We start from the raw sequence: 15,116 nt of genomic DNA on the forward strand, positions 1-15,116 counted from the left end.
CGTATGTATCGATACTGGAAAAAAACCCTTACAAAACAGCACCCAGCCACGCAGCAATAAAGAGGAAGAAAAAGGAGCATTTCTTAAGAAAACCATAACAAGTAAAAAACCAAGGGGTAGGGGAGGGTTAGGTGCAATGATGACATGTATGGGAGCAATTAAACGAGGTAAGAGGTGTCAAAAGGGTAGCCCTCAGTTCCAGGAGAAAACTTTACAGTTATGCATCTGGAGTTTGATCATAATAGAACATCCACGCCCTGCAGACATCCTGAAACTTCTCTTGTTGGTGTTTTACCATATGCACCCAACATTCTGCCTCCATGATCCTATTCACCTCCCTCTTCCAATCAGCCAAGGAAGGCCGATGACTTGCTTCCAAAATCTAGGGATTAGGGATTTTGTCGCGTTCAGCAAATGCTGGATGACACTGTTTTTATAGGACTTAATGGAAGAGGGAGAGCCATGAAAAAGATAATGTAGAGCAAATGATGGGCCTGAGAGTGAGAAAATCAAGTCCCAAAATGCCTTGACCTTAGGGCAGAACCAGCATATACAGAGGAAGGTGCCCCTTTGTCCGCAACCCCTCCAGCAGCACACGTCAGTGGCTGCATAGATCTGAGCCAAGCGTGAGGGAGTTCGATACCACCGAGTCAAAAATTTATAGGAGTCGTCTTAAGTTCACGTGCTGATGGATGTTGCATGGGTCAATGCAATGAGTTAAGAGTTTGGGAAGGGGAGAATTACAAAAAACTAAATCAAAATGTTATGTCAAAATTAACATTGGTGACTACACCATATCCTTTTTCATAAGAAAAAAAAAATCCAAATACAACCACTACTTAATCATCATGTAGTCTACTTTATAAAACACAGTAAGAAATGATTTTATACAGTTAGGGTGTGTACTATCCTAAGCACACTACAAATCCTATAGTCCATAAGAGATCCTGATAGTGAATCTAATAGGGATCTTACTTGTTTCCAAGTATGCCTCCATCCCTCTATATTGTATAGACACAAGCATATATACCCTCGAAATATGGGACTTTAAGGGAAACGATTCAAACGAGGCAAGGCATTTCTCTTTCTGTTGACCTTAAAATCCCATTTTGTGAGGGTATATACTCTTGTATCTGTAAAATAGTCCATCCTGAGATCAACAGAGGGTGGCTATATTTCTACATGCAGCGGGACCATGGAGAACAAACATTGCCACAAATATTGCCACCCTCTAACAGGAAGTTAAATCATGGTGGCAAAAAAAAGGAATTTGGAGGATGCTGAGAGCAATAAAAGGTTTTATTTGAGTTAGGAAAGCTCTTTTTTTCTAACCAGAGTTTTTTGTCACTTTAATCTGCCACACAGATGAAGTAAACTCTTTCAGTTCCTGCAGTGTAGCGTCCTGCTCTCCATTCTTGTCTGCAGCACAGTCTACCTTCCCAATAAAAAGAGGTGCTGCCAAGCACATGGAAGTATCTTCCTAGTCTGATAACATAACATGTCAGCTTCCTAGTCTGATAACATTTTGAGGGCTGCTAATTAGCCACACAATCACCATGCTAATATTGTAAATGTCAAGATCTATAACAGATTTAGAGACCAGCTAATGCTGTATCGCTAAAGGGATTTCAGGTGATAATTTGGATTAGTACAGTCAACAACTTTGTTGTTCAGAGGCTCTTGCCGAAGCTCAGAACCATTGCCTAAATTTTTTGAATTCATTATGTCCTCATGTGCTGTTTATCCTCCCAGTTTTAGGATGGCGCTGTTCTCTTGTGCAGATGGGAATGGTGGTGGAGAGGAGCTTTGTTCCTCTGAAGATCTGCATCACCAGAGCAGCGGTCTAATTGTACGCTGCTGCCCTGGCTGACCTCCGCTGCCATTTAAGAAGTGGATAAATTTCGGACAGGAATCTGGATCCCCACTGGCTAGGGACAGAGTTTTTAGCACTAGGGAGAGGTTCAAGTTGAGTAGGGATAGTACAGGGATACCATGCCTGGCTGCACTATCTTGGAACTCTAGAGAGTTGGGACAAGCACCTTCTTATCAGTTTACTAAAGGTTCCTGCACAGCTGTTCTGCCTATCAGCTACCCCCTTTACCAGATGCTGCTCCAGTAATGTTAGGCTATCAGCGTGTCCTCTCAAGTGCAGAGACTGTGATAACATACCACCAACATTTTTAAGAGCTATTGTACCTGAGTTGCCTGTGATATCTAGGCTCCATTGCCTTATTGTTGGAATTGTTAAGTGAGCATCTTGCTGCTGTCTGACACGTTACTTGTTACTTCTACTTAGCAAAATAATTACTGTGCCACCTTCTTTGCTCTCTGTGTACCTTTATTCTATCTTGGGTACCAATTGACTGGCCCTGCCCACAAGTAGATGCTCAATTCACAAACCATTCAATATAACTGCTATTGAATTTATATTTTATTCCGGGAATTGTGCATTTACTGTACACTACTAGAAAAAAAAGTCTCCTTTTCATACTCTTCTCAATACTCTTCTCAATAGACACCTTGTTTAAACTCACAATTATTGAATTATTGCCAGCCAGAAGCTAGTGATATGTTAAGGAGAAATACGTTTATGATCATCTTCCTAAACCAACACTTACGGAGAAAATACATAAAAAGTGATAATATAATGTACATATTATAAATGTAGCTGATCTATGTAATAATGCCCTTAATAAAAGATAATTTTTTGTATGTAAAAATCAAAATCAAATAATACGAAGGTAATGAAAATGCTGCATGTGTTCTGCTTTGGTGAATTTAGCCTTGCGGACACTGGCCACAATGTGCTTCTTGATACCACATTGGCTGCTATATCAGTCCTGAATTCTTCCTCCATAACCTTTTACCTCCATTGGTAAAGATGTCTCATTTTATTTGTTAGTTGAACCTAATGAAAGGTATTTGTCAGAGATTATCATTTTGGGTCACCTTGCCCTGAGCTGCAGCTTGATTAAACATAATCCTGAAATACAGGTACTGATACGTAATTATAGGTGCACTCCATTTTTACACAGACATTTATCAGATAAGACACATTTATTCAGGCATATTGATAAAGAAACTTACATTTTTACTTACTGAACTGGGCACAGTTTGCTTAGGTTGCCAGGCCATGAAAAGGGAGAGTTCATGTATTAGGGCACTACTGTGTGTCTGTGTCTTGCTACACTCAGTTGTGTTTTCCATTAAGGTTAACAAGGTTTAGCCGCCACTTTTTACCAATCCTGCATCTGCATTTCCCATAGGGATGAACTAATTTAGACTGCAAAAAGCATAGGGACTCAGAAAGTATGCATATACGAGCTTTAAAGTGGTTCTAAAGGTTCAAGGTTTTTTACCTTCATGCATTCTATGCATGAAAGTAAAAAAAATTCAGTATGCAGCAGACCCCCCCCCAATCTCCCCTATTACTTACCAGATCCCAATCCAACAATGTGCACAAGAGCCTCGGCTTTCTCGGGTCTTTCCCTCATTAGCCGAGACAGCAGTGGGAGCCATTGTCAATCACAGCCAGTTATCCAATGAGGAGAGAGCAGGTGGTGGGGCCGAGCTGTGCTCTGTGTGTGAATGGACAGATAGGGCATTGGCTCAGGATCGAGTCTGCTCGGGTGCCCCCATAGTGGCAGCTGGGACCCGAGAAAAGGCAGATCAGAGCAGTGGTCCTGCAGGTAAGTGACATGTCTGTTATTTTTTTTATCTGCCTTTAAAATTACTTTAAAGTGTATTTCCACTTTTCAAGTCACATTTGAGAAAACCCAACTATATCTTTTTGCGTTCCCATTCATAAATATTGGCTAGTATCGGCCTGTTCTACAAATTGTTCCCGTGTGTTCAGCAGCCTGTCTGACAGAAGCCGGCCTAATGTCTTATTTATGTCGAACAGGCATGCTGAAAAGCCAGGTCTGGATAAAAGCGCACAGATGTGTCCCAAAGGAAATAAGTGAATGGTATATGTCAACTATGATTGGTGGGGAAAAAACTCACTGCTGCCATGGTAAAAACACATCGGTTTGTGGGAGGTATGAACAGGAGCCAGGCGCTGTGTAGTTTTGTGATAGAAATAATACACCTTGTATGGAGGTGTGTCTTTAATAAGTCATATGGTAAAACAATAATAAATAACCAGCCTGTGGCTTTAGGAAGCCAGGTTCCAAGATGGACGGCCCGTCCGCTCAGAGGGAAACAGTGGAGTAGAATGCCTGTCAGTGCAGGGACCACGTTTACCCGACGTCCCAGCGTCCTGGATGACGTCACCACGATGTGGAGAGACAGAGGGGGGGAACTCTTGCTGGAGCCGCAGCTTTAGAAGGAAGAGGCCGGTTGCTGGGACAACATGTTTCACGCGCATGCGCTTTGTCAAGTCTGTGAAAAGTCCAGCAATCGGCCATTTTATAGGAGACCTGCACGGCAGAAGGGGCCGGCTTAACAACCAAGGGGATAATCAAAGGGATAATCAAGAGCAGACGGCTCGTCTCACAACAGGATCAGATTGCAATTGAAATATGAAAACACATTATAAGGACAGGAACAAAGTGTGATTAAAACCTAAATATGACCATATTAAAAACCTTTTGGGCTTAATTGTGTCAAAATGGCATGTGCAAGATTATCAAGGGGAAAAAAAAAAAAAAAAAAATGGGGGGGGGGGGGGGAGGCTGCTTAATGAAGCTTCATTAGCCAGCTGGATGAGTTCACATCTCAAAAACATTGCTGACAGCAATAAAACACAGGAATGGTGGGAAAGATTGTCAATAATCCTATTCATATCTATAATAGTGAATAGGAAAATTATCATTATATTGGTGCTAATAATATTCATAAATATAATAAAACTACATACATATTTTATAAAACAAACTTGCATAGGTATATATAATAAAACAATATAATGAAAAAATAAAATATACACACATATATATATATACATATACATTAAAAAAAAAAAAAAAAAAAAAAAAAAAAAATATATATATATATATATATATATATATATACACATATATACATGTGGTAATAAACAGGAAAAAAAAAAAATTATAAATACATTTCAGTAATTACTCTTATGGACCGAATAAACAGAGTGGTATTATATATATAAAATATGAAAAATAATGTATAAAATATCAAAGATAATAATCATGTAATAATAGTGATGTGTGTTTTATTATAAAATATATGGAGAACCCTAAGTTACCACTTAGATGATACTATGTACTTCAAGGTCCTCATTAAGGCCATTCGGTACCATAGATCCAAATTTATAGATCCAAAAGGTTGATAATCTTGCACATGCTATTTTGACACAATTAAGCCCAAAAGGTTTTTAATATGGTCATATTTAGGTTTTAATCACACTTTGTTCCTGTCCTTATAATGTGTTTTCATATTTCAATTGCAATCTGATCCTGTTGTGAGACGAGCCGTCTGCTCTTGATTATCCCTTTGATTATCCCCTTGGTTGTTAAGCCGGCCCCTTCTGCCGTGCAGGTCTCCTATAAAATGGCCGATTGCTGGACTTTTCACAGACTTGACAAAGCGCATGCGCGCGAAACATGTTGTCCCAGCAACCGGCCTCTTCCTTCTAAAGCTGCGGCTCCAGCAAGAGTTCCCCCCCTCTGTCTCTCCACATCGTGGTGACGTCATCCAGGACGCTGGGACGTCGGGTAAACGTGGTCCCTGCACTGACAGGCATTCTACTCCACTGCTTCCCTCTGAGCGGACGGGCCGTCCATCTTGGAACCTGGCTTCCTAAAGCCACAGGCTGGTTATTTATTATTGTTTTACCATATGACTTATTAAAGACACACCTCCATACAAGGTGTATTATTTCTATCACAAAACTACACAGCGCCTGGCTCCTGTTCATGCTGAAAAGCCAGCAGCTGATTGGAATCCGATGACCTGCATGTTCTGGCGGGGTGAGGGGCAGTCCAGCTGTCAGAACACAATTTTTATGAACAATGTTAGAATGAGTCTGTCCCAGGTCTGTGCTCATTAACATACAATGCAAGAAGTCCAGCTTTCACATCTTTGACCCTTTGTTAGAAGAGTGTTAAAAACGAGTTACAATTGATAATGGAGATCTTCCTGCATAGTACAGATAAGGTTAATTATGGCAAACACAGCTCCATAGCCCTCTCATAAACAAAGAACACTACTTAGCATTTTCCCTGCTGGAGGGTCCAGAATAGAGCATCAAAAAAAATAGTAAACTGTCATTTTTAAATATTTTTTTTAAGTTATGCCATGGGAATTGACATGAAACAAATATAAAGTACTTTCTTTGTAAAAAGCTAAGCACCTGTTGTCACGATCGCGACGTCAGACCCCAGACCTTCTCACCAAACTCGTGAGTGAATGACTAGCCGATCCAAAACCGCAATGTTACGTGCGTAACAATGCCACACCCAGCTGCACCCTGCACGATTTTCCAGCTAATTGGACCACCATCGAGGTACTGGCAGCCTGAGCGATTGTTACTGGGTCAGGGTAATTACGCAATTAACCCTTCACACTGCCTCCTTTTTGTACAGAGAAAAAGGAAACTCGGCAATATCAGCTAAAACACTATAATGGTTGAGATAATCGTCTGCATAATACGGTCAGCGCAGGCCGATTATGCAGAGAGTTAAACAAACACAGTAGCGTTTTCCTTAGAGGCAGGAATTCGTAAATTGCAATAAAGCGCTATAGAAACAGTTCAACACTTTCAGAAGGAAAGATTTATTACTAAAAGGTCAAAATGGGTGCAATACACTTCTCTTTCATATGTAGTTCAGTGGGAACGCGACCTGGGAGTGGCTGTGGATCCGGAGGACTGGAATAAAGCCTGGTCACTCATAGCTAAATGTTCGTTTAATACGACCACGCTGGAAGCAGCCTATAAGGTATTGTTTCGTTGGTATTGGGTGCCGGCTCGTTTGGCCCAGGCTAACCCTGCCTGTAGTGATCGATGTTTTCGGGGTTGTGGCAATCGTGGCGATGTACTGCATATCTGGTGGTCATGCCCGAGGTTGGTTCGTTTTTGGTCTCGTGTGTTTGGCCTCCTTTTCACTTTGTTTCATCTCTCCATATGCCGGGATGCTCGGTATGCTTTGCTTCATTGCCCCATACCGGGCCTCTTGGCTCGTCAGCAGCGATTGGCTTCCTATTTGTTTTTATCGGCCACTAGGACAATTGGCCAGGCCTGGAAGAGTCCGTTTGTACTTTTTCAGGGGGTGCGGGATCGTATGACTACTATGATGCTCAATGAACAGATGTCGAGTATATGCAATGACTCTCAACATAAATTTTTGAAAATATGGGAACCGTGGTTGCAATATGCCTTTCCCACGCTCCCCCCGGCCAGTGTAGGGAGGTGATGGAGTTTTGTATTGGCGCTCATGGACCCTTGCTCTCTGGTGTGTGTTTTTGTTTTTGTTTTTTCTCTTTCTTTCTTCTCTGCTTTTCTTCTTTCCTTTTCTGTTTGTTTTGATGTGACAGTGGACAGCTGTCTTTAGTTGCGATAATCTGAGTTTCACTGATGTTATTGTAACCTATGTGCCATTGATAGCCCCTACGTGGGCATACGTTTTGCCTTATTGGAATTAGAGCGTTGTCTGCTCTATTATACATTTTCTATCGGTGCAATTGATAGCCCCTGCGTGGGGTGTTTTGTTGCCTCTGTTTTATACTGTTTAAAATTAATAAAAATCATTGAAATACAAAATAAATCAGTTGGTAAGGAAAAAAAAAAAAAAAAATGGGTGCAATAAAAATATTTACAGAAAAAGATGTAACTAAGATACTGTATATATATAAATACACAGAGACTAACAGCACAGCAAAAAGATATCAGAGGGAGGTGAAAGGGTTAAGGTACTTGCCAAAGTCCTGGGTTAGCAGATTCAAGTTTCAGAGCAAAAGGGCACGGGTCTCCCCAGGTGATATTGATGTTAAAATGGGAGACGTCTTCAACTTACACTCTTAGGTCTGACAGCCTATTTTGTAGTCCCCAGCAGGTGGTGTCTCTGAAGTCAAGGACCAATATCCCGTTTAGGGCGTGTAGGTATGGGCGGATACCTCAACTAGAGCCAAAATCTCCCGTAACTCATATTTTGGCCCATAACTTTCCTATGCACAAGTGACATTACACCTGCAGGTAGATTATTAGGCAGACATGTCTGAGGATTGATTAGATATGAATTATGAAATTATACACTGCACGGTTCACAAGAACTATTTTTCGGCTTTCCTATGTATGCGAGACCATGCGAATCACCTACCAAACTGTTCACCTTCTCGTGGCCAATCTGACGATATGTCAGGTTTTTATGTAAGTCTCTCATATTCATATATATATATAAGACATAGGGGTAAAACTGATTTTGAAAAGTGGTTATCTGATTCTGTCACATACGCTGAGTTAGGTTTATTAGGTTGGAATATCTTTCAGCTCCTGGGAAAGCTTGCCTTATCTCTTCTGAGGTGTTACAATTTGCAGGTTCTTTGGACAGGGAGGCCCTGGCTCCCTTGGGGGTTTTATAGCTCCTATGACCCACCTGCGACATTCCTAACTCACACACATAAATGTGTGAGTTAGCGAGCGCACCATATAAAGCTGCTAATGAACAAAAAGGAACCACAAAACCTTTCTAGGAATATAACATAAAAATGGTGTGTGCAGCGCTATACAGATAAAACACACTGTCATAAATATGACAAAATATGACAAAAAGTAGAAAAGGTCCTATAAACTGAATGGTAAACAGTCCGAGGGGAGGCCCTGGCTCCCTTGGGGGGCTTTATAGCTCCTATGACCCACCTGCGACATTCCTAACTCACACACATAAATGTGTGAGTTAGCGAGCGCACCATATAAAGCTGCTAATGAACAAAAAGGAACCACAAAACCTTTCTAGGAATATAACATAAAAATGGTGTGTGCAGCGCTATACAGATAAAACACACTGTCATAAATATGACAAAATATGACAAAAAGTAGAAAAGGTCCTATAAACTGAATGGTAAACAGTCCGAGGTAATAAGATATCAGTCCAAATAGGTATATTCCAGTGATGGAGTATATATGACTTCAATCCAAATGGGTATATTCCAGCATCCTAACATGAAGGTGTAGAAAAATTGCCCACTCACCGGAAGTGCAATTTAATGTGCACATAGAAATTCCATGTAGCCGGAGGTCCCGTGAAGGTACAGCCTGATGATAAAGGTATCCTCTGGTGGTTAATGGGGTGACGGCTGCCAGGGATGATGGTCTGGACCTATATCCCAAATCCTCCAGCCTGGGTGGACTCCTGGAAAGCTGGGCTGAGATGTGGAGGCTCAGTGCCAGGTAATAGGGATGAAAACGCTCACGGTGTAGTAATGTAAAATGTATTTATTTAGGTATAAATCATTATGGTAAACAGTAAGCGTACAGGGTGATAGTAACCTATACAAATATAATGTGAATGAGCTCTTGAATGCACTGACCAGTGGGTAAATATCATGGCCACCGGACCTCCTGATCCGGTGGCGTGACGTCAAGGCATGCAGAGGCTCCTCCTATATACACAAAAAGTTTAAGGGCTGGTGGGGTAGTCTTTATAGACCTAACTAGCGACAGCTATGTCGAGGAATGCTTCTAGACTTATATCTGTGCAAAAACCTTACTAGGCACATGTCTTCCTTATTAAAGGAGGTTCCAACCCTGCTCTGCACTACCAAAATGTTGTTTTTTGGAATGGTCTTCTCACTTCAGGTCCAAAACCTAACAAGTTAAGAGAAGACAAAGAAAAGAATATAATCCTTAGAAAGGATCAAACCTTTGTCTATTCTATTTAAAACATCAAAAATGTTAGCTTTTAGAAGATAATTTAAAGCTTACACATTACTTCAGCTTGCATATACTGTACAGTATATATGGCTCTATTGATGGTTTTGACATGTGGTTTTCACAGTTGACCTCAACTTTTGTATTCTCCTATTATATGCTCTGTTTGCTTTGTCCTGGTTCGTGACAGGTTCACTATAAAGGCCAACTACACACAAAAACCCAATTTTAGCATTTTGTGGAGTTCAGGATTACAACCCAAACTTGTACTTCACTATGCTGCATTAATGAGATTTGTTGACTGAAGAACCTTTCCTACCCTCAGGACCATTATTGTAGCAGTTAGTGTTAGGCCTAGCACAATTTTCCATCTTTCCTTCTTACATTTATCTTCTGTTCCTGTGAAGAATTCAAGAGCAGGTTTGATTATCTGGTTAAGTCCAAATGTGGTATCTGAGGTAGGGGGATCGAGTCTTGACCTTCCTTTGACAGATCTCAGAACTGGAACCTTAAAAGTTAGCTTGCTATATGTACAAAGTTACAAAAGCTTTATGCTAAAAGTAAAAAAGATTAATATTTTTCATTATCCTCAAGTCGTAAACAGTTCAATGAGACTATGTTCTGACTTACATAATGTTTGACTTGGCTTAATAACATCATGTTAGTAAAAAAACAAACAAATGTTCCTTCTTTTATTTACAGAAACCTGATGCCAGCAAACCTTGTTGCTGCAGCCTTTAGATCGGTAAGTTGTGATATAAAATGTATTGCAATTTAGACAATCAAAACATAACAGATGGGGTATATACCTGTCCCCTAAATAAATATGTTATGTTCTGGCACCTGTCATGTTATTTACCAAGAAAGACATATAGAACTAGAGTACCAGCAAAGTAGTATGTCCACAAAATATTTTATTTGTGCAAAAATGTTCATTACAGAGTCCATGCATTTCGGTGCCCCTTTTATCAGAGACCTAAACAAAACTGGTTTGAGAAAATTCTGGACAGTGTAAATGGTTCTCTTAAAGGCTGTATCTCAGTAGACTGGCATTGGCAAACCAGTTACTGGAGAAGGTTCATGGAGCCATTTACACTGTCCAAGAATTTGCTTAAATCAGTTTAGAGTTCTTTGTAGTCCACCAAAACTTGTCTGATTTGCACAGAATGTTTCTGGACAAATAAAATCTATTCTGGACTCAAACTATCTTGTTAGGCTTTCATCATATATTCCTTTCTGGTCATTATCTTACTTATTATCATCCTCTAGGAAGGTGACAGATAGTCTCTGTATCCCAAGGGATACTCAAATCAGGAGCATTGATAGTAATAACTAGGTCATCTATTGCCATCCTGAAAGTGCCTACAGACACTAGATGGGCAAGCAGCAATCCCTGATCTGCCTGCTGAAGATCATTCTCATTAAATGTTACTGTACAACCATTCACATATGCAACAGGTTTTGTGCTTTGGTGGAGATAGCAACTGATTTCTGGCTTCTCTTATGGAAAGTTCACAGCAATTGGCAAGGAAAATTCATTCTGTCCAATGAGTTTGTTCCATAAAAAACATACCAGGAAATGTCAACATAAAAATCAAGAGATTTAAAATCTCCACCTCATCCTATTGTGATGGGCTGGATCAGGGGAACATTTACTCATGTCTGCAGGCTCTTTAAACATAAAAATGTTTTTGGATTTAACAGGTTTGCTTTTAATGTACTGGTTACTTATAATACAGCACTTGGCTATCATTAACATTTAGCTTTAGTATCTATTCTTTTGCCAAGCACAAAAAAGGACGGAACTCAAAATAAGGGATAAATATCTTAGAAAAATATCATGGCCATTGATGTAAATCTGAAAATCATATGGTTACTTCCCTCTGCTCCTACAGTTAATTGCTGTGGATGTATAAACATGTTGTGCCCTTTTGAGAAGCAATAGAAAAAAAAGCTTAGCCATGCTGCTTGCCAGACAAGAGATATTGAACTGAAAGGATTGCTTTCATCTCGGGGTAGAGGGGGCTGTGCCATAGTGGAATAGGTTCTGTTGTTATATCTAAATCTTTAGTGCAGCGATCCGCAAAATGCTGGATAGAACAGAGACAAAAGTTAAGACTTGGAGATTATGAGATTATCATGGGGCCTCGCATGATTAGATAGTTTAGTAAACTATATTCCGGTGTACATATACATTAGACCATTTAACCATTGGGACTCAACTTGCAGCCCTCCAGTGGCCTTCCTCAGTAAAGTAAAAGATACTTGGTTAAAGTATATCTGGCAAAACTGGAAAAAAAACATATTTAGCAAATATTTGCAAAACTTTTAAAAAGCTACAAATATAGAAAAGTACCCACTGATCCTGTCAAAAATTTAGTGAGCTAATGACTTCTTGTTTGAGGTCACAATTCTGCCTCTGCTGCACTGAAATCCCAGTTAGTGCTGTCAGCCCTGCTTGAGCTTTACCCTTCTATACTACAGAACAACTCTATCATGTTGTGGAGAGGGTAATGTGTTCTGTAGTCCAGCAGGGCAGAACTCAGGCAGGGGTGACAACACTGCATAGGATTTCAGAGCAGCTAAGGCACTATGTTGTCATCTTAAAGCAGAGTTCCAGCCTTTTTTTTTTTTCTCCCCTGAAAGTCAATGGTCTCCCTTTTCACAGTCCGTTTTGGTAATATATATATGTATATGTATATTTTTTTTCCTAAATACCTTTTATTGATCATTTCTGTCTCCACTTCCTGTCCTGGCCGCCTAGGAGATAACAACATCAGGTATTACCTAGGGCTTCTGGGATATCGGCGACATCTATCCCAGCAGTCCTAATACCAAAATATTGCCTTGTTATGAGACCAGAAGTGACGTGCTTGCAGGGATTTCTTCACAGTGCGCAGGTGCGAGATCACGCCTTCTTCACACTGTGCAGGCGCAAGAAAGTGCCACACCTTGTTCATGCTGTGCAGGCGCAAGAACGGGAAGTGCATGCTGGGTAGCCAGCTGTACAATTTCCCGGAAGAATGTCTTAGCGGGCTTCAGGTGCCCACACTTAAGATGACATCTTTCACAATATGAGGGTGCAGTAAGTAATTTTATTTTTTATAATTACAAGTACAGGTGATCTCAACTTGCATTGCATAAGCTGCCACTCTCATGTGGGTGCCTTTAGAAAAAAAATAATTAAATGGCCGGAACTCTGCTTTAAGAGTCCATGCACACTGAGTAGATGGGGCTTAGCGTTTAGCCACTGGCAGAGGCTATAGGGCCCAAGTCCCTGGAGGGCACAGGTCCCCACTGCTAGTAGCCTGGTAAACTAAAGGCTTACAACTTCTGCTGCTGGGCAGGGCTGGGAGTGCACTTACCTGTCCTTATACTTTCCTGCAGTATAGATGAATGCCAAGAACACAAGTTTGCATTCTGATCATTCATCTCTGGACACACTGACCCAAGTGGAAGTACCGCTGAGTGCACTGCCTAGCCCTGTCCAGCCACAGCAGCTGCCAGCCTCCCATAGAGTTTGATAAGCTGCTAGGGGCTGGATGGCTCACCTGTGGCCTTCACCGGTGGCTAAATGCCGGAGTCCCATACTCTGGGGCTAAATGCTCAGTGTGTATGGGGCCTTAACAGGAAGTTGGGGGCTCACTGGATTTCTGGCAGATCAACAGGTAATTTTCTCTACACGTAGTAGAAAGAGGGGTAAAACATGAGGAAATGTGAATACAATGCAGATATGTATTCAGTATTTCTATTACCACATTTTAGTGGCCAATGACTGTCCTATAACTTATCATCCCACGCCATGAATAATGATCCAACCAAGATAAAAAAAAGACCATACAAGTATCAAATGTTCTTCTCATCACAATAAATTTGCTGCATAAAATGTAATACACTTTAACTTACAGTCAATAAGCTCTTCTGTATGAATGTAATGGGAATTATTTATTATTTTTCAGTACGCCACAGACTATATAACCTACACAAGAAATACAACAAATGGAAACTTTACGATTGAACGGGTAAGTTGATCTACTAGCAGGGATCATTTCGACCAAAATATTATGAAAACCATAATTAAGTTGGCATAAGCTGTATAAATAATATTATTCAACAAGAATATATATGTCTTGAAGACATTTGGTGTTTTTATAGATTCCAACAGAAAAGGCTCTCATATCAGTAGATAATATCTGTGATTAGGAAACCTTAATACTTCTTGTTAGAGTGTTATCCCAAAGATGGCAGCTGGATTCATTGGAGCTGATTTACAAAACCGTACAAAAGAAAAATGTGGGACTGTTGTACCTAGCAGGAAATCAAGTAATCTTTTATTCTTTGGGAAATTAAACTAAATTTTTACTGGTTTCTATAGCCTACACTTACAGTATTTATTACTTTCCCCCACTTATTATAAAATCGGTCCTACTCACTCCTGTAGCTGTAATTGTTTTTGTAATTCTTTTTTTTTTTTTTTACAAATTTTATTCAAATGAGAGAAGGCAGGTTCCATCACAATCAATTACCATACATCAGAATACAAAACATGACTTCCATGACTGTGGAAAATAACATATATTCATTACAAACTTATAATGAAGTCACATCTGGTAGAGTAAGGAAACAGATAGATAGTAAAGTGAGGAAGACCTCGTATCAGAGCTTCAAGAATGGCCACGGCGTACAAACCATTGGGTCTGCAACCACCCGTGGCTGGGAATAAACCTGCCACAGTTTTCACTTTTATTTACTGTTTTTGTAATTCTGTGCGGCCAGGTAAGAGACAGATAACAGGACTCTGCTGACGCAGTCGCATAGCTTGGTCACTATAACACCCTGTCTTGTTTCAACTGCCACTTTATGCATTGAAATTCCAAGGCTGTCCAGACAGTATGGTTATCTGCTGACTTGGCACCATCCACAGGCAGCTTAACCCTTCAGTCTGAGTTACAGAAGGGTAATATAAAGACAGACCTAGATACTTTCACTTGTTACATTTAAACATACACGTAACAATTTTGATATTATAATAACTGCATGCATTTTTATTTTTCCTGGTTTACAGATTTATATTATACTTTTTCAAGTGTAAATAGAAGAAGTGAACAAATACAGTAATTATTTCATATATGTTTGAAACAGGCTATATCCATATACTGCTGATCTTTTCCAGGCTCTATTAGCTACTTTCTGTCTACATGAATACACATCAGCATCAGCTGTACATCATTGGTCTGGAGCAGTTTACTGATAGCTATTAGGGATGAGCTCAGGCATGTTC

The 15,116-nt window shown here is 40.2% G+C and overlaps 1 protein-coding gene across 1 annotated transcript in view; it reads left to right on the plus strand.

Moving 5' to 3' along the window:
• SLC1A4 (solute carrier family 1 member 4) overlaps nucleotides 1–15,116 on the plus strand; it is a 69,850-nt gene that overhangs the window by 25,088 nt on the left and 29,646 nt on the right. Inside the window, exons 2-3 of the mRNA XM_089669433.1 lie at nucleotides 10,538–10,580; nucleotides 13,795–13,857. Coding sequence (XP_089525559.1) covers nucleotides 10,538–10,580; nucleotides 13,795–13,857 — 106 coding nt within the window. The remainder of the gene's footprint in view (nucleotides 1–10,537; nucleotides 10,581–13,794; nucleotides 13,858–15,116) is intronic.

The sequence above is a fragment of the Staurois parvus genome, unplaced genomic scaffold (assembly GCF_062004578.1).
Source record: "Staurois parvus isolate SC_StPar_1 unplaced genomic scaffold, SC_StPar_1.0 ptg000001l, whole genome shotgun sequence".
NCBI classification, from domain to species: Eukaryota; Metazoa; Chordata; class Amphibia; order Anura; family Ranidae; genus Staurois; species Staurois parvus.